Here is a 19845-nt window from a genome sequence, read left to right on the forward strand (position 1 = left end):
CCAATAAAACCCCATTTTACTAAGTGAAAGTCACATGACACAAGATGATGCAAAAAAAAAAAAAAAAATATATATATCAGGTCACACTGGAAGCCCAAAGGAGAGGGAGAGTGGCCCCGTGGCTGTGTCATCATTTGGAGCCCTGATCCAGAGTTTGAAACGGTTGCAAGTGATCAGTGGCGTTCCTGGCCTGGATGGCACCCGGGGCGGAGCGCCGATGTGCCCCCCCCCCCCGGGTGCACGCCGCTGGGAGGGGTGCCGCGGCGCGCGCCTGCTCATCTGAGTTCGCTAAACTTCGTTCGTTCGCTGCAGCTCCCTCTGCCCCGGAACAGCTTGCAGCGAACGAACGAAGTTTAGTGAACTCAGAGGAGCAGGCGCGCGCCATGACCGCCCCCACCTTCGTACGCCACTGCAAGTGATGCAAAATGTTGGTACTGTACTGGATTGAGTTTGGGGGTATTAAGGTGGCAGAGTGCTCTCCCCCTCCCTGCCTTTTTAGTCAGACTCTACTGGTTTTCAGTTATGGCCAGAATTGAGTTTAAATTTTTTAGTATTGATGGTCCTGAGATTGTCCCAGGAGCAATTTTTCACAGACTGCCTTGTGCGTGAGGTTGGGAAAACCAAGTCGAAGGGAAGAATGTGGTCAGTAGCTGGTCCATTAGTGTGGAATTCGTGCCATATGGACCTTGGGATAGAAACTAATTAGGTGCAATTTAGAAAAAAAATCTGGGAGGGAGGGGGGGAAGTTGAGTGCTGTTAGGAAGTTATGGGGAGGGAATCTGAATGTTTGTTTTTTTCAGGAGAGGGTTTGTATTATCATCATTGTGAAGCACTTTGAACTGCCTTTTAGATAGGGGAGGTGCTGTAGAAATTAATAAGCATGAGATACAGTGGGGGAAATAAGTATTTGATCCCTTGCTGATTTTGTAAGTTTGCCCACTGACAAAGACATGAGCAGCCCATAATTGAAGGGTAGGTTATTGGTAACAGTGAGAGATAGCACATCACAAATTAAATCCGGAAAATCACATTGTGGAAAGTATATGAATTTATTTGCATTCTGCAGAGGGAAATAAGTATTTAATCCCTCTGGCAAACAAGACCTAATACTTGGTGGCAAAACCCTTGTTGGCAAGCACAGCGGTCAGACGTCTTCTGTAGTTGATGATGAGGTTTGCACACATGTCAGGAGGAATTTTGGTCCACTCCTCTTTGCAGATCATCTCTAAATCATTAAGAGTTCTGGGCTGTCGCTTGGCAACTCGCAGCTTCAGCTCCCTCCATAAGTTTTCAATGGGATTAAGGTCTGGTGACTGGCTAGGCCACTCCATGACCCTAATGTGCTTCTTCCTGAGCCACTCCTTTGTTGCCTTGGCTGTATGTTTTGGGTCATTGTCGTGCTGGAAGACCCAGCCACGACCCATTTTTAAGGCCCTGGCGGAGGGAAGGAGGTTGTCACTCAGAATTGTACGGTACATGGCCCCATCCATTCTCCCATTGATGCGGTGAAGTAGTCCTGTGCCCTTAGCAGAGAAACACCCCCAAAACATAACATTTCCACCTCCATGCTTGACAGTGGGGACGGTGTTCTTTGGGTCATAGGCAGCATTTCTCTTCCTCCAAACACGGCGAGTTGAGTTCATGCCAAAGAGCTCAATTTTTGTCTCATCTGACCACAGCACCTTCTCCCAATCACTCTCGGCATCATCCAGGTGTTCACTGGCAAACTTCAGACGGGCCGTCACATGTGCCTTCCGGAGCAGGGGGACCTTGCGGGCACTGCAGGATTGCAATCCGTTATGTCGTAATGTGTTACCAATGGTTTTCGTGGTGACAGTGGTCCCAGCTGCCTTGAGATCATTGACAAGTTCCCCCCTTGTAGTTGTAGGCTGATTTCTAACCTTCCTCATGATCAAGGATACCCCACGAGGTGAGATTTTGCGTGGAGCCCCAGATCTTTGTCGATTGACAGTCATTTTGTACTTCTTCCATTTTCTTACTATGGCACCAACAGTTGTCTCCTTCTCGCCCAGCGTCTTACTGATGGTTTTGTAGCCCATTCCAGCCTTGTGCAGGTGTATGATCTTGTCCCTGACATCCTTAGACAGCTCCTTGCTCTTGGCCATTTTGTAGAGGTTAGAGTCTGACTGATTCACTGAGTCTGTGGACAGGTGTCTTTCATACAGGTGACCATTGCCGACAGCTGTCTGTCATGCAGGTAACGAGTTGATTTGGAGCATCTACCTGGTCTGTAGGGGCCAGATCTCTTACTGGTTGGTGGGGGATCAAATACTTATTTCCCTCTGCAGAATGCAAATAAATTCATATACTTTCCACAATGTGATTTTCCGGATTTAATTTGTGATGTGCTATCTCTCACTGTTACCAATAACCTACCCTTCAATTATGGGCTGCTCATGTCTTTGTCAGTGGGCAAACTTACAAAATCAGCAAGGGATCAAATACTTATTTCCCCCACTGTATATCCTAATAAATTGAAAAAAAGATTAGATTTTTTTCCTACCATGGCTACAGAATGAAATGAACAGGGCGGTAAGGAAGACGCATGCACATATGGTCACATCAGCAGACGTTTAAAACTCCGTTACGTCCCTTCTTTTTAAGGTTCCTGTGCAGCCTGTGACTGCCGGTGGAGCCGAACACAGCAAGCTGCTTGAGAAAGGCGAAACCCTCTTTGGGCAGGACAGAGACCTTCGGTTCACCGATATGTATAATCGTAAAGCTGTAGGTGAGTGATGGAGCTACTCGGGGTGTAAGGGAGTCCCCAGTAAAGAGCCTAATGGTTAGCGCAGCTGGCGGGGAGCCGGGTTCAATTCCCTCAGCAGCTTTTTGTGACTTTACCCTCCATGGCCACAAAGGACAGAGAAACTGTGTATAATATGTAAAGCGCTTTGGTTGTACCGCAGAAAGGAGGTATATCAAATCCATGACCCCGTTTCTGTAAGTTACACTCACTACGGTATATTGAAAGTGGTAAACCTCGCTTACAAAGGGGATTTGAAGGGCTCTGCAGTGTCCGGGATTCTAAGTAAATGAGATGTTTTATTTGCTGGGTTTGAAACAGGAGGACAGTATTGTTTTCAAAGATTTGAAGAAGATTTTTGAGCCCATTGCAGAGGGACTATGGGGTGGGCCAGTCCAGTCTGCGTAGCTTTGGGGGTTTATTTATTTATAGCATTTATATCCCACATTTTCCCACCCACGGGCAGGCTCAATGTGTCTTACATCAGTCTGAAAAGGCATACATCAATCCAGTAACAAGTACAATGAAGTTGAAGAGGTTAGTGAGTAATTGCAGAGGAGAAGAAAAGGATAAAGGGTAATAGAGTTCAATATGCCGTTATGATAGCTACAGTTCAGGAGTTATGGATACAAGGAGGGACTTTGGTGTGATTTTCTGAAAGTCAGATGATCAAATGTTTCCAAATCTTTTTTTGTGCTGTGTGTTAGAGGCTGTTGCTCCTTTTCTGTTCCCTCCGCTGAGCCCACAGAGGCATTTCTTAGGTGAATATGAGATATTGTAGCCATGATGACAGGAGGACCTCCTCCCCAGCTGAGGTAGTTAACTTTCTGTTGTGTGTCTGTTTCTGGCTCATAAGAACAGAGGGGTTAGTGGTCGCTCATTACCTTTTAATTGTAGGAGGAGAAGGGTGGTCTGGTGGATGGTGCCTTGAGCAGGGCATGTGCTGACTCCACCCTGGTCCCTTCAGTCTTTAGGGGATGTAATTTCTAAATGAATCCTTTCTGGATCATGCATCCGTGAGTAGCTGGGTATCCTCTGTTTAGGAGATAGGATTTGATCTACTGCCTTTCTGTGGTTACAATCAAAGTGGTTTACATATTCTATAAGGTACTTATTTTGTGTACCTGGGGCAATGGAGGATTAAGTGACTTGCCCAGAGTCACAAGGAGCTGCGGTGGGGGTAGGAATCGGAACCTGGTTCGCGGGCCGCTGCACTAACCATTAGGCTACTCCTCCTTCTTACCCAGGCTCATTGCTCTTCCAGAAATGCTGCTGAAAAATGACCTAACTAGTTCCTGCTTGATTTACAGATCAGAGCAAAGCTATGCCTTCCGGTACACTCGCAGCCAACCAGCAGCTTTTCCCCCAGAGCAGCACGTTCACGCCGGCTCCACGCCCCACGGACAGTTTCAGGTGACGCTCTCTTGCCTCTTGTGGTCTGCTTATTTCATATGTATGGCTGGGATGAGACTGTAATCTTCAAGGCTGGCTCAACCATTGGGGATGACTAGGCTGTTGCAGCAAAGAGAAGCTGCGGGCAAAAGATCTTGATGGCCACACAAACTCGCAGAACCATCAAGGCATACTTTTATTGCTTATTTACCTGGACAAATGAATTTGGAAACTGCCTTGGTTATTTGTTTGTGTGTGACGTATACATACACAACACACAAAACAAAATTCCATATGCAAAAGCATGTTTTCGGGGGGTGGGGTGGGGGGTTACAAGAGTGTAAGGCTGAAGTTTACCTAGGATGCCCAGTAGCCTTTCATTGGCCTTCAGACTGTTCACATGTGTTGCTGTAGCGCCAGACATTGCATATACTGTGCTGTCTCACTTTGGGTTTCTCTTTTTCTCTCTCTCCTGCTTGCAGAAGTGGTGGGATGGTACCCACAGTGAGCATCATTCAGCAGCCCGCCTCAACCGGTCAGATGCTAGCTCGCATCTCACGTCACTCCACACCCACTCAGGTCTCAGGAACCAACTGGACCTCGGGGACACGACCCACATTCACAACACAGGTACGTGCTGATCAGTCTTGAATTTTCCAGAATCATGCAGAGCTTCTAACAGAGCTGGGATGAAAACTTACAGCTTCCTTCTCCTAATTCAAAGTGTGACTTTTCCCATAAGGGTTCAAACTTGAAGTCCTATCACACCGTCCTTTTGCTTCTTCACCCTGCTAAGAAACTCAGCAGCCTCCGCTGTGCCAGTGAGCACAACAGAATTTGAGATTAAAAACTGAATTCAGGACCTTGCTGCATGGCTCTTTTCTAGTTGCTTCTCTTATGAGTTTGTGCTGTGAATACCAGATGAAGTAATAATTAACTAAGCCTGCCATGTGTGGGGAAACCGCGGGGTACAAATGTATTAATAATAACTTGCTTAAAATCCTGGTTTTCTGTGGTCTGTCTAGCAAGTAACCTCCCAGGCAGCGAAGACTCAGTCGCCTTCTTTCGGCATGGGAAACTTCCAGGCCAACCCTTCCTCTTTCAGCCCTATGTCCACCCCGGCATCTGCATCCTCGCCAAACGGACATACTTATCCCAACCTGAACAATCGCACCAGCAATTTTGGTAAGTGCAGGCCTCCACTGGGTTTCTTAGTTGCTGTTTGGGTCCAGTAGTTATGTAACTCCTGCAGAATGAATTTTGCCTTTCTCAGCCACAGACACAGGGCAGCTGGATGGCCAGTTCCAGACGCAGGCAGCAGAAGGAGTAGGCGTGTGGCCACAGTGGCAAGGACAACACCACGGGCCAAACTCTGGTGACCCCCACGTCCAGCCTCAGCCCAGCCAGCCTGATGTATTCCCAGTAAGAGTTTTTCGACAGCCATCTCTTATGATGGACAGATGGATTTGTGCTATAAACCTTGGGCAGGAGTTTGGATGACGGTTTCATATAATTGGACTTTTTGGTTCATAATTGCTCTTAGCCAGGAAATGTTTCAACAGTGAAGACTCCCTTTTCGCCCACACCATCCCCGTGTCAAGTTTTGATTTATAGTGAGCCAATCAAGAGATGGGAGCAGTGGGGTGAAGCTGAAATTCAGTGCTTTTGCTGGGGGGGGGGGGGGGGGGGGGGATTTATGCCTTGGAGCAGGGCTCCTTCTCTTTAACAAAGGGTGGTTAGGATCCTTTTGGGGAGGTGGGGCTGGGCCTTTCTGTGGTTGCAATCCAAGCGGTTTACATATTATGTACAGGTACTTATTTTGTACCTGGGGCAATGGAGGGTTAAGTGACTTGCCCAGAGTCACAAGGAGCTACTGTAGTGGGAATTGAACCCAGTCCCCCTGGTCATTAGGCTACTCCACCGGTGCTGGCTTTGGCTCTGTCCTTGGGGCCCTTCCCTCCCTCCTGGCTCCAGTTCTTTTTTTCTTTTGGCTCTTCCCAGGCAGCATAAGGAGTGAGGAAGATGAGTCTAGGGGCTGTGGTGGTCTGCTGCTCTCTTAACACAGTAAGGCTGTGCCGGAGGAAGGCGCGAGGTGGCTATAGGACGTACGAGTGCCTGCTAACGCCTCGGCCCACTCAACGTTCTCTTCTCCTCCTGTCTCTGGAAGGGCTGTGCAGGGAACTAAGTCCCCGTCTGTCTTGGCCCCTTAAAATTTCAGCCCAGTGGCAAAATTTCCCCCCCAGGCAGTTCAACAGCTCCATAAATAAAAATCCTGCGTTTGTCCCATTTGCTTTCTGTGCTTCAGTGTAGCCCAGTTTAACACAGGAGTCCTAACCAGATGAAGTAATAGTTTACTAAGCCTCCTCTCTCACACCAGTCATGGCTGTTTGTATGTTTGCCAAATGTAAAGCACTTTGGGGTCCTAATACCCTTGTTGTCTCCTTGTCTTTTCAGGACATGCTCTCCATGCTGGGAGAACAGGGACCCAGCTACAACAGTGAGGAGTTTCCAGATCTCAACATGTTTTCATCCTTCGCAGAGTGAGAAAATCCTGGAACAAATGTCGAGATGAGCTATACTCTGCTGACTGAAAAGCGGGAGAGGACCCTCCTGCAGTACCTGGCTTGTCTTTCTACACGCTGCTGCATAGTTGGACAGAAATCTACAATGTGTTTCCTTTGTCTTTTGAGTAATGGACAAAGTGCAGACTGTGTTCATACAGACTCCGGAGAGTGCCAGCATATGGACAATGCGTGAGAACCGCGGCGGAAGGGACGATAATCCCCCCCTCCTCCCCAAATTCTATTCAGCCACCATCCTTCCATGAGAATTCTGTGTATTTTTTTTTTAATGATCATTATTACTGTTAATGGTGGGGGGGGGGGGAGGGGAGGGGAGCTTTGTCTATAGTCTGGCTGACACATCTGTACATGAGACACTCACTCACTGTGGTTGCAGATTACTAACAGACGGTCACTCCAGCCACTGACTAGGCAGAGCCGAACGTCTGAGCATGTGAGCCTGAGTGCTGGATTTCTATTTCTAAAACAAGCTCCCTCTTTTTGTAATTCATATCTCAGTGTATGCGCATTGGAAGATCTCCATCGACGACTTGTCCAAGGCCCTTCTCCTCCAATGATCCTTAACCAGTTGCCTTAGCTTTGATGTTCACGCGTCTTGTCTGTCACCATTTCGTCCTGTGAAATGAGGTGTGGCTGTAGCTGGGGCACTTGCTCCGTCGTCAACATCAAGTCTATCTCTCCGGTGGCAGCTTCTTTCTTTTCCCTCGGCAAAAATAAAGGTTTTCAGCCTATTGCTGCGCAGGGGCTGGAAAGTTGCCTTTCAGGAGACTGATTTGTGCCAAGACATGACTGTCACTTTTGCATGGAAAAAGGAGAGAAGGAAGTTTCTGGCTTCCATCTTAAGAGGGAGGGGGAGGGCAGAGGGAATTGGAAAATCAGTTGCAGGGATCGAGGTTGATTTTTATGAATCGGTACAGGTTATACTGTACAGAACCTGAGCAGGAGCCAGTGTGTAAAATCAGCCGGCTGAAAGAGCAGGAGAAGGACATTGCAGAAAGTGTCTGTTCTTTGGGCATTTGCCATTTAGATTTCTTACTTGCCTTTTTTCAGATCTGAGCTCAAGGTGCATTACATTCAGGTTCTCCAGAGATGTCTCTGTTCCCAGTCTGTTTGTACCCGAGGCAGAGGAGGGTTAAGTGACCCTCCCTTTATTCTAAGGGCACTGGCACTTAGCAGAAGTTTCCGCATTCGTGAAAGTCGCCCACTTGTTCTCAGGAATTTACAGGAACCTTTTTATACTACAAAATGGAAGGATTTTTATATTTGAAATAACTTGATAAAACAGAATAGAGCTTATGCAGATTGGGGGATGATTTATAAATTCAGCCGTGTGAAAGAAAGGGTTGTTTTCTCCTGACATGATGGGTGTATGCTCTCTGTATGTAGCATGATTTGAAATACGATCCTGTTGAAATGTATGGGGGGGGACAATGTGCACATAATCATGACCATGCATAATCTCAGTCTTTCAGCTTGGGCTGTGGTTCCTCATTTTGTTGCTTTCTGGAATAAAGAGACGGAGGGTATACCACAACCCCTTCTTGCTCTCATTCTTCACCTCCATCACTATTGTGCAGGGTGACCTAGTCCAGGTATCCACTGCCTTTCCAGCAACCTTGGCTAATATTTTTTTTTTTTGCACCCTGCCTTGCAGCCCTCCCTCCTCCCGGCAGCACCCTGGGGCTGAAACATTTCCAACAGTCACTTCTTTGTATCAAGATGGGGAGGGATGGCTGTGAAAGTGAAACAGAAGGATAGGAAGACATGATTAATTTAGAAAGGCAGAATGTTCCCTAAAAAATGAATTTTTGGACCGTGTGCTTTGAATACAATCAAGTTACATGTTTAAAGTTTGGGAAATAGAAAATGGGGGGGGGGGGGGGGAGGGGGTCTTGTATTATGCTGTGTAATAAAGGCTTTGTATTGTGATGAAAAGTTACAAATTAATTTTATGTAGCAGAGGTTTTACAATACAGACGTAATATTTTTTCTTGTACCCTGAGTGTGGTGTGTTCTTTGCTCAGATCTGTTTGATGGGGTTTTTTTTTTCCTGAGAATTTTCAAGAAAAGGTAATCCTGGAGTGGCAGAGGTGTCCGGACACACTTTGACATCATGTTCCTTGTAAAACATGAACTGAAGTGGGGAGCATGAGAGTCTGGGATCAGCTGGGTGAACATGGGTCATTATGTAACAAGCAGTATGTTTTTTTTCCCTATCAAAAAAGGTGCCGGTACTCAAATGCCAGGCCACCCTTCAGGGGTGGAGTGATTACTGAGGGACCCACCCCACAACAGCCAGGCCCCCTGCAACCAGTCACAGAATGTATGACAAGGCAGAATTGGTGTGTAGAGCCTGAGCTCTTTCATTAAAACTTGGAGTCCATGGGTCAATTTTAGCAGACAATGGAAAAGGTGCTGGTACTCAAATGCCAGATCACCCTTCAGGGGTGGGGTGATCACTGAGGGACCCACCCCACAATAGTCAGGCCCCCTGCAACTAGTCACAGAATCTATGACAAGGCAGAATTGGTGTGTAGAGCCTGAGCTCTTTCATTAAAACTTGGAGTCCATGGGTCAATTTTAGCAGACAATGGAAAAAGTGCCGGTACTCAGTACCCCCTCAAAAAAAGCCCTGAAGTCACCTTTGAGACTTAAATTGAAGGTGCAGATGTGACACTGTGTTTATACAACATGCACATTGGTACTCTACCCCGAGCATGCCTGCTGTTCAAACGTAAAACAAACAGAAAAGTGGGCACAAAACCAGGAGTCCCAGAGACTGGATCACAGTAAAGCTAAAACCAAATTTTATTAATTAGTATATTTGACTCTAGTCCATATGCTGTTCAAACGTACCCCGGCTTACTCTGCATAGACTTTATAGTGCAGTGTATTTACACACAAACTGGTTGATCAAATTACTTTCCACATGATTCCCCTGAAGAATTTACCCCCCTTTTTTAATGTACCCTGGAGGTAAGAACAGCTGAATCCTTCACCGCTCTGGTAACTGTGTACTGCATGAGGACACGTCCACCAATCCACTTTATCACTGTTACGACCCCCTTACCCAGTTTATCTTTTAATGTTTCCAGGACACTTGCCCTGCATTTTCCAGTTCTCGACCGATGCTGGCACGGCAAGTGTTCAATGTGGTGAAAGATCTGTTATCACTGTATCATGGTCCACTTCTCCCTGGTATCAGTGGCTGATTCACGAGTAAGACCAGAAATAGTATGGGGGGGGGGGGGGGAACTGCTCATTCCTGGCCTTCAAAAGAATATTTTAATATGCTTTCACAGATAAGAGTTTCCATAACTAGCCATGATTAAGGTCCACATGCCCACAGCTGGCCAGACTTTCCACTGGGCCCTGGGACTTCCCCCCCCAGCAGCTGCTATAAGATGTTTTGCACTGGGTGAATTGCTTTCCTTAACAACCTGACTTGGAAAGCATCGCAGCTTTGCCAGCTCTTCAAATACTAGGTAGGTGGATTGCGGTCTTTTTACAAGAAGCTCAGTAAAACTAATGGATATTTTTTCATAACAGCCGTATACCGAGCCTGCTCCATACTATACTGAATGATTAGATAGGCAGCTGTTCCTTTTTACTAGATAGTAGCTAAATGTGTAAATCTCTTAACATCTTTACTTGTGGGAAAATGGACTTCAGAACTTATTCAATCTGATTATACTTCATCCAGTAATGTCCTTGTTAGTCCATTTTAACATGCTTCAGTTTGCTGTTGCTTTTTAATCCTATTTCAGTATAGTGAGAGCACGGTTTGCATGCATCAGGAAGCGTGCATACCTGGAAGGATAGAGGACTGAACACTGCAAGTCCCCATCTTTGACCCTGGTGCAGTTGGGGGGCATAGAATTAATCTCTGGAATTTGTTGCCAGAGAATGTGGTAAATGCGGTAAGCTTAGCAGGGTTTTAAAAAAGGTTTGGACGGCTTCCTAAAGGAAAAGTCCATAGACCATTATTAAAATGGACTTGAGCAAAATCCACTGCTTATTTCTGGGATAAGCAGCATAAAATGTTTTGTACTTTTTTGGGATCTTGCCAGCTATTTGTGACCTGGATTGGCCACTGTTGGAAACAAGATGCTTTGGTCTGTCCCAGTATGGCAATACTTATGTACTTGCTGCCAATGTTCCCCATCTCTTCCAGCTCCACTGACTTTTGTAGAAGGCAACAGAGGTGAGGTAACAAAAATGCACTGCTTATAGCCAGCAATTTTTCAATTCCCTGTCACGAATGAGTGGCGGCTGGGTCTTTCCAAAACGATGCAGTGCTTCTGTGATACAGCTGCCATATCCTTGCAATCATTTAGGAACACTGAGGATTGCTGTAGCCCCTCTGCCTGCCAATAAAAACGACCAACTTCACCAAAGTGCAGTGTTGCCCCTGTAGCGATGTCGATGTCGTAATCACCTTTCATCTTTTTGTAGGAGAACATGTTCTCAAGATCACAATCTAAATTCCCATCTACAATCTGGGTATTTCCTATTGCACTGAATTAATGGGTTGTGCTCTGAAAGTGTGTACTCTGTGCCTGCCTGACTAGGAAGAATAGGGAGGGAGGGAGGAAACCACAGAGATGCTAAGACTTATGATGCCATATCACCGGTTTTGGAATGGTTGAACTCCCGGCCTATACGATGACAATCTGCCTGTCCAGTTTATTCTCCGCCATGTTCTTTCCATAGACAGGATGCTGTGGTTCTGTTTGCTCCTGCTGCTGCCTGTGGCGATGGGAGACCCAGAGGAGAGCTTGGATACACAGTGGGAGCTTTGGACGAAAACCCACCTTAAACAATACAACGGCAAGGTAACCCATCAGTGCTGTGAAATTACGGGGCCAGTTAGTGTATCCACCCACTAACCACAGAACAGTAAGGTAACTTGTAGTGAGCCATGTGTTTGACCTGCCCTCATCTCTCCATGCGCATAGGTGAATGAGCTGACAAGGCGGCTGATCTGGGAGAAGAACCTGAGATACATCACTACCCATAACCTGGAGTTTTCTCTAGGGAAGCACACCTACGAGTTGGCCATGAACCACCTGGGAGACATGGTAAGCAACTGAGCTCTGGGGTGCTTCCCGTTAACAGGAGATGTTGGAAGGAAGTTCTGGTCGTGAACCACCTGGGAGACATGGTATGCAACTGAGCTCTGGGCTGCTTCCCATTAACAGATGTTGGAAGGTAGTTCTGGTATTGTAGGGCAGCTGTTGAGAACAGAGTCTGGCAACTCCATTCAGCACTCGCTGTGTGGCCTTGAGCAAACAGCTTAGCCTCTCTGGGAAGTCTTTTTAGTGGCTGTATGGTGAAGCAAGGACGATTCTCTGCCAAGGCGTTGCAAGGCTCCCAATGGGTCATTCAGAAACTGAGGGATCCTGTCCAGCTACACAAGTCCCAGAAAGAATCGAGCCTAGTGTCTATTTATTTATCTATTGCATTTGTATCCCACATTCCCCCAATGTGGCTTACATAGATTTGTTAACATTGTTATTTCAGGATATCAGATCAGATTCAGTTAGTAATGTGTAGTGATTAGGAAGGGAAAAAAGAAGAAGGAAGGGAGTGAAAAGGGTAATTATAGAAGGTAAGCGTTCATAATTGAGTGGGTTGGTGAGGTGACTTAGTGAGGCTGTAGGTTCTCATTGTAGGCTTTGTTGAAGAAGAATGTCTTCAGAGATTTTCGAAAGATAGTTGTTTCGTTGTTTGCTTTCAAGTCTGTTGGTAATGCATTCCATAGCTGCGTGCTCATGTAAGAGAAGGTAGAGGCATGCATCAGCTTGTATTTAAGTCCTTTGCAGCTGGGGTAGTGCAAGTTGTGAAATTTGCGGGATGATCTTGTGGCGTTTCTGGGAGGAAGGTCTACGAGGTTTAACATGTAGATTGGGGCGTCTGCGTGGATGATTTGTGTACAATTGTGCATATCTTGAACGCAATGCATCCCTTAAGTGGGAGCCAGTGAAGTTTCTCTCTTAGAGGTTTTGCACTTTCATATTTAGTTTTTCCAAATATGAGTCTGGCGGCCGTATTGTGGGCAGTTTGGAGTTTTTTGATTGTCTGTTCTTTGCACCCGGCGTACAGTGCATTGCATTAGTCCAGATGACTTATTACCATTGACTGTATCAGGGTACGGAAGATGTATCTCGGGAAGTAAGGTTTTACTCTTTTGAGTTTCCACATGGTGTAGAACATCTTTTTCGTCGTAATTTTCACGTGGGTATCAAGAGTGAGGTTTCGATCAAGGGTGACTCCCAGAATTGTCAAGTTTTGTGAGACAGGGAGGGAGCAGTATGGTGGTGAAGTTTTTTGTGTTATGTTGTGAGGTGAGTACAAGACATTGTGTTTTTTCTGCGTTAAGTTTTAGTTGGAATGCATCTGCTCAAGAGTGCATTATTTGGAGGCTTTGGTTGATCTCGTTGGTGATTTCAATTAGATCCTGTTTGAACGGGATGTAAATTGTGACGTCATCTGCATATATGTAGGGGTTGAGGTTTTGATTGGCTAGTAGTTTGGCTAGAGGTATCATCATTAGGTTGAATAAAGTTGGTGAGAGGGGGGATCCCTGGGGGACTCCACATTCAGGTATCTATGGGGGTGATCTGTCCGCGTTCGTTGTGACTTGGTATGATCTTGTGGTCAGGAATCCTTTGAACCATTTGAGAACTGTGCCTCCTACTCCGAAGTATTCTAGTATATGTATTAGTATATCGTGGTTAACCATGTCAAAGGCACTGGACATATCGAATTGTAGGAGGAGAATGTTGTTGCCAGTCGCAATTGCTTGTTTGAATGAGTTCATTGCGGACACTAGAACAGTTTCGGTGCTATGGTTCAAACGAAATCCTGATTGAGACTCGTGCAGAATTGAGTGTTTATTTAGGTATTCAGTAAGTTGTTTCGTCACTATGCCTTTCATGAGTTTGGTCATGAGTGGAATAGATGCTACTGGGCGATAGTTGGTTAGGTCCATTGTGCTTTTCTTAGCATCTTTTGGCAACGGAGTGAGTAGGATGTTTCCTTTATTCGTGGGAAAGAGTCCATTTTGAAGCCTGTGATTTACGTGGTTCGTGAGGTCTATTTTGAATTGTTTGGGTGCGGATCTTATTAGACTATTAGGGCAGATGTCTAATTTGCATTGCGATTTGGCGTATTTTCTGAGCCAATGTGAGATTTCATTTGATGAGAACGTGTCAAAGTTGGTCCATGATCGATCTGCTGGGAATTCTCCAGGTTTTGGGTCTAGACATTCAAGGATATTTGTGTAGTCCGTTGTGTTGGTGGGTATCATGAGTCGGAGCCTTATGATTTTTTCATTGAAGTAGTTTGCAAGGTTAGTTGCTGATGGGGTATCTGAGTTGTTGGAGGTGACCGTGGTAGTGTTTAGAAGATTGTTTACGAGTGAGAAGAGTGTGTGTGTATCCTTGTAGTTTGGTCCTATTTTGGTTTTGTAATAGGTCCTTTTAGTTTCTCTGATAGTGTATTTGTATTTTCTTTGTAGTTGTTTCCAGTCTTTGTGTGTGCTTTCATCTTTTTTCTTACTCCATGCTCTTTCTAATCTTCTCACCTGTGTTTTTAGTTCTTTCAATTCTTCGTTAAACCATGGTATTGAGTTTTTTCTATGTGAGGTTCTGGTTTGAAGTGGTGCTATATTGTCTAGTATTGTTCTGCATCTGTTATCCCATTCTTGGAGAAATTGGGGTGAGTCTGTAGGTATTGTCCATTCGTCAGTGTAGAATGTTAGTGGGTCTATTTTGCCTCTCGTAGTATATGTTTGTTGTGTCTTTTTTGTATTCCATTGGAGGGAAAGGTTTGCACTGTAGTGGTCGGACCATGGCCTGGCTGTCCATTTTGTGTCTATTAGTGTGAGATTTGGTTCTGATGAGAATTTGTGGGTGATGATGTCTAGTGTATGTCCTTTGTTATGGGTGGGTTGTATGTTTGGCAATTGGAGCTCCCATAGTTGCAGGAAGTCTTTGCATTCACATACATTGCATGAGTTAGTATCTTCAAGGTGAAGATTGATGTCTCCTGCTATGAGAAGGTTCTGGGTGGAAACACAAGTATTCGATACGAAGTCCAGAAAGTGTGTTTGTGAGTCTTGCCAATTGCCTGGAGGTCTGTAAAATAAGATTAGGTTTAGGTGATCATGTAGGTTGGAGTGGTTGATTCTGACTGAGGCTATTTCGAGTTGAGGAAGAATAGATTCTGCCGTTGTTGTGACTGTGAATTGAGATTTATAAATTATTGCTATGCCTCCTCTTTTTCCTTCTCTTGTCCAGTGGGTAATTTTGTATCCTGGAGGACACACAGATATGGAATGGGTTACCCCCAGCCCTAAAAACTATGGATAATCTAAGCAACTTTCGCAAATCTCTAAAGACACATCTCTTTAATAGAGCCTACAAAAAGAACCCTTAAAGACACAAATCACCTCCTAAACTATCCTATTCTAACACCATCTTCTCTAACTCTTCATCCATCTTCTGCTTACTTTTGATTGTATCCAATATCCTGTCATGACTCTGTCATAACAACACTCTGTAAGCCACATTGAGCCTGCAAATAGGTGGGAAAATGTGGGGTACAAATGTAATAATAATAATAGTATTATTGGATCTTTGCGGTCATGGATCCAAGTTTCGCTGATAAGTAGGAAGTCGAGATGGTCAGTTGTGATCCAGTCAGTTAATATCGTGGTTTTGTTGACTGCCGATCTGGCATTGATGTATCCTATTTGTATTTGTTGGTAATGGTGTTCAGTTGAGTTTGGAGTAGTGTTAATTTTTCTCAGCTGTCTGTCTTCTTGATGTCCTTTCGTTCCTTTCTGTTGACGGTGACTGTGGCTAGTATTTTTTCCGTGTCGTTGATTGATTTTTTGGATAGGCATGTTACGTGTGGATTGTGGGTGTAGTGTTATCTATATGTCTGGCATCTTTGCTGAATCAGAATCTATTCTGAACATACCTTGGGTTTTTCAAAAAATAATTTTTCTCCCTCAGACAAGCGAGGAGATTTTGGCGACAATGACTGGGCTAAAAGTTCCTGCAATGCGCTCAACAAACAACACTTACTTTCCTGACTGGGTGGAGAAGGTGCCCGATTATATCGACTACAGGAAAAAGGGCTACGTCACGCCTGTGCAGAATCAGGTAATACGAGATTCTATCCTGCCACTGAATCCTCAAACCTCTCTGACCAATAGGTGGCCAGATCCCCTCACGTTTGAGTGACACGCTGGGTGGCTTATTCTTACCCATTCTCTCTGTTTGGTGGCTGGTTCTCCCGTCCTTACTAGGACCAGGTTACCCATTCTCTTTGGGTTTGACATGGCGTGCCATATAATGCTGTTCCACCATGTGACTGTCTGATTTGCTTGTACTGCTATTGGTAAGATTTTAATAAACTATCTTATTATATCTACTACATACTGGGTTCCTTTCTAATTACTAGGGTCTATACTGCCTTGACCGAGTAACACTGTCATGTGCAGATACCAGGTTGGGGTAATTAAGGATCTAGAGGGGATATGCAGTTCTTTCCAGGATAGTACAGAGAGCCCATGGCTTCCGCTGCCCAAATGGGTGAGGCAGATCTAATAATTTACATTTTCCACCTTTGTACCATCTGATGTGGGATTGTAGGGTCAGGGACTAAGAATGGACTTTCCCCTCCCCCCTTTACGATAAGGATCTGATGTGTCCATCACCTTTTTGTTCCAGGGTCAGTGTGGGTCTTGCTGGGCGTTCAGTTCGGTGGGGGCCCTGGAAGGACAGCTGAAGAGGAAGACTGGGAAGTTGGTGCCTCTGAGCCCACAAAATCTGGTTGACTGCGATATGGATAACTCTGGATGCGGTGGGGGCTACATGACCAACGCCTTTGGATATGTGAGGGACAATAAGGGAATTGATTCGGCTGAGGCTTATCCCTACATTGGAGAGGTGAGAAGGAAAGCAGCTCCTTCCTACCTTATATGACAGAATGAGATATAATTCTGAAGTCACATCAAGGGTTGCAGCTCCCTATTTGGTTTCACTCGCTTCCTTTAAGAAGAATCTCTTCCTTGTAACCCCCAGGTGGAGGGGCTAATGCTGTGTTTTTCCTTGACTTGTGCGTTCTCTTTCTCTTCCTGGCAGATTGAAAGCTGCTTGTATAACCCCACTGGGAAAGCAGCAACTTGCAGGGGCTTCAAGGAGGTCCCACGAGGGAATGAGAAGGCCTTGAAAAGAGCTGTAGCCAGGGTGGGTCCTGTAGCCATCGGCATTGATGCCAGTCTTCCCTCGTTCCATTTTTACAGCAAAGGTAAGAAGCCCCTCACCTTCCAGAGAGCCTCCTCGTCCTTCCTGGGCTTCTGCATTTGCCTTGTCCACTGGGAGCATGTGAAAGGAAAAAGATTGGGACAGGGAGGTGATGCATTTTCTGAAGCACAAAGCATTTAATATTGTTTTCTCTTCCTCTTATAAGAGAATTACACTTGTGGCTTCTGTTCTTAGGTGTTTATTTTCCAGCTAATTAGGGATTCTGTGAGAATGCAATCGTAATTGGTGTTTTCATACCATACTTACTATATTGCCTGGTACCTTTTCTGCTGGAATCAATTATGTGCATTTGTCACTTAAGAGTTGGTGTAGAAAAGGCACAAAAATTAAGTGGAGGGTACAAGACAAGCCCAGGGGGAAGTACAGTAGAATCTCACTTATCCAACATACTTTGGTGAGGATCGCTTTCTCTTTCTTCGCATCATGTTTAGTTTAAAAGGCACAAACAGTGAGTGGAGGGTACAGGACAAGGCCGGGGGGGATACAGTAAAGTCTCACTCATTCAACATACCTTGGTGATGTCATTACGTTGTCACTGAGCTGCACTCGGGTCTCTCTTTCTCGGCATTGTGTTTAGTTAAAAAGCAGCAGTGGTAGGTAAGATTCTTGGACACATCTCTCCCCCCCCCCCCCCCCCCAAACCCGATATTCAAAAACTATTTAACCGGCCAGGAATGGCTCTTGGCCGGTTAAATAGCGTTAAAGCACCTAACCGCAGATATTCAATGGGAGATAATCGGTTAGCTGCTAACCAGCTGTAGCGGATAGTAAGAGTCAAACCCACTATGTTGAATGGTCAAAATAGGCCCTTAAATAGCAGCTCTGTTTAATATTGGCATAGCTGGTTAAGTTTTTAGCAGCCATAATAAACTCAGATATTCAGTGCCGGTCGCTGGATATCTAGGTTTAACGCCACTTTCTCTGTATTATCCAACAACCTGTCGCTCCCATTTGTTGGATAATCAAGACTGTACTGTTTTGACAATGTTTATCTGATAAATGCCTGTGTTAATTTTTTGCATGGGGAATGTTCATCAGTTAAAACCCCAAATCAGAAGTCATGATCACATTCTAATTTGCCGAGGATCTCTAGACACACTCAGTCTCAATATTATCTGTAAGGCAGTGGGTCCCAAACTTTTTCAGTTCACAGCACTCTTCTTGTCTAATCAATTTTTCAACCCCCTCTCCCCGCCCCCCCCCCCCCCCCCAGGCCACACCGGTCTCCATCTTTTTCTCTGCACAAATATAACAGTTCTAGGCAGGGGTGGGAGGGGGGTCCAGAGCCCGAGGTGAGGGGGCACATTTTAGCGCTCCCCACCAGCCAAAACTCTCTTCCTAATATAAATCTCATCATTACTGATACCAACTCACTCCGAGCGGCTCCTGCCCTGACAGCTGTAGATTTACAATAAGAAATGTATAAAATGTTGCTGCAAGTTAATTATGCCGCCTCTGTCTAGGTGTGTATTATGACAGCAACTGTAACGCAGAAGATATTAACCACGCAGTCCTTGTCGTAGGATATGGCCAAAGGATGGGAACAAAACACTGGATTGTCAAGAACAGGTACTGCAAAAGTGCTAATGAATGCTTTTGTTTATTGAATAAATGATTCTCTGTCTCTCTCATTCCTGACTAACGATTTTCATCTTTTCCTTTTTTTTTTTTTTGCTTTCCTAAGCTGGGGCGAATCCTGGGGCAACAAAGGCTACGTCTTGATGGCCAGAAACAAGGATAACGCCTGTGGAATTGCCAACCTGGCCAGTTTCCCCCTAATGTGAGGGACTGCAGTTGCCCCTTCTGCCTGCCCTAGGCCTCGGCTTCCACTTCCCACTGTTGTCTTGTTCCCCAGCCAAAGGCCGATATTGCATCCTTTGCTGTTGGCTTCCAGAACTGTTCAGTGGTGAACTTTGCTCATTTCCTCTTTGTGTGTTGCTTTAAAATAATAATAATAAAAATAGGTGCTATTAGCTTGAATAAGAAAATAAAACATAGTCAAGTAATATAAAATATTTAGAAACCAAGAGGAACCTTTAACGTACACTACAGTTAAGATTTGCCAGTCATGTATTGATAATATAATTCCAGCAGTTTACATACCAGTAAAATGCCAGTTTCAACAGATCTGAGCTCATCTGGTAGACAGTTCCAAAGTTGTGCTCTCAAAACTTGGAAACAACTATTCCATTAAATTAATTACATGGAAAGAAGCAACATCTAATACATTTTTGTTCACTGAATGTAAAGATCTCGAAGGACAATAAATCTTTAAGGTAGCAGCAATGTAATTTAAACCACAAAGGCGTTTAAAGGTCTGGGGTGAGGCTGGTTCAGCTCCCCAGATGTGAGTCCTGTAAAGCACATTGGCCAGAGCCTCCCGAACACACCATGTTGCAGTGGTGAGTCCACAAGAGTAACTGTGAGCGCTGCCACCTTCAGTCATTTTCTTTAAATGGTGTCTGTTTGCAGAGAATACCTCCCAGGTCTTGCAGTCAGGTTTCACTCTGCAGTATCCAGCTGCACAAAGGAGGATGCAATTTTATGTATGTATTAAACAAAACTTTCAAAACCAATGGAACCGGATCTTTTTATTTCTTGCAGTATGTAATACAGAAATGGGCATGTCCCATCTGTAAAAGTATGTCAGGGGAGGGCCAGCAAATATGGCTGAGCCTGGCCGGAAACCTTTATGCATTTATGAACCTGCAGGTCTAGTTTTTTAGGTACAGCTGGGAGTGAAAGATAGAAATAGAGGAAAAGGAAA

At 45.1% G+C, this 19845-nt stretch overlaps 2 protein-coding genes across 8 annotated transcripts in view; both read left to right on the forward strand.

The window, feature by feature from the left end:
* The window catches only part of ARNT (aryl hydrocarbon receptor nuclear translocator), a 36053-nt gene extending 27319 nt beyond the window's left edge, over positions 1 to 8734 (forward strand). For 6 of the 7 annotated variants that reach the window (XM_030187869.1, XM_030187870.1, XM_030187872.1 and 3 more), the window contains 6 exons: positions 2626 to 2749; positions 4075 to 4177; positions 4639 to 4786; positions 5182 to 5341; positions 5430 to 5578; positions 6611 to 8734. In XM_030187869.1, coding sequence (XP_030043729.1) covers positions 2626 to 2749; positions 4075 to 4177; positions 4639 to 4786; positions 5182 to 5341; positions 5430 to 5578; positions 6611 to 6700 — 774 coding nt within the window. In that variant the 3' untranslated portion in view covers positions 6701 to 8734. The remainder of the gene's footprint in view (positions 1 to 2625; positions 2750 to 4074; positions 4178 to 4638; positions 4787 to 5181; positions 5342 to 5429; positions 5579 to 6610) is intronic. The other variant, XM_030187871.1, reaches the window with a different exon arrangement.
* Positions 8735 to 10180: 1446 nt separating this feature from the next.
* On the forward strand, positions 10181 to 19599 carry LOC115458069 (cathepsin K-like). Its single transcript, XM_030187879.1, has 8 exons — positions 10181 to 10223; positions 11452 to 11573; positions 11697 to 11819; positions 15762 to 15911; positions 16482 to 16700; positions 16896 to 17061; positions 18542 to 18647; positions 18763 to 19599. The coding sequence occupies exons 2-8, from the start codon at positions 11457 to 11459 to the stop codon at positions 18860 to 18862; spliced, it is 981 nt and encodes a 326-aa protein (XP_030043739.1). The 5' UTR covers positions 10181 to 10223; positions 11452 to 11456; the 3' UTR covers positions 18863 to 19599.
* Positions 19600 to 19845: the final 246 nt, after the last annotated feature.

This window comes from Microcaecilia unicolor, chromosome 14 (assembly GCF_901765095.1).
Source record: "Microcaecilia unicolor chromosome 14, aMicUni1.1, whole genome shotgun sequence".
In the NCBI taxonomy this organism is placed as follows: domain Eukaryota; kingdom Metazoa; phylum Chordata; class Amphibia; order Gymnophiona; family Siphonopidae; genus Microcaecilia; species Microcaecilia unicolor.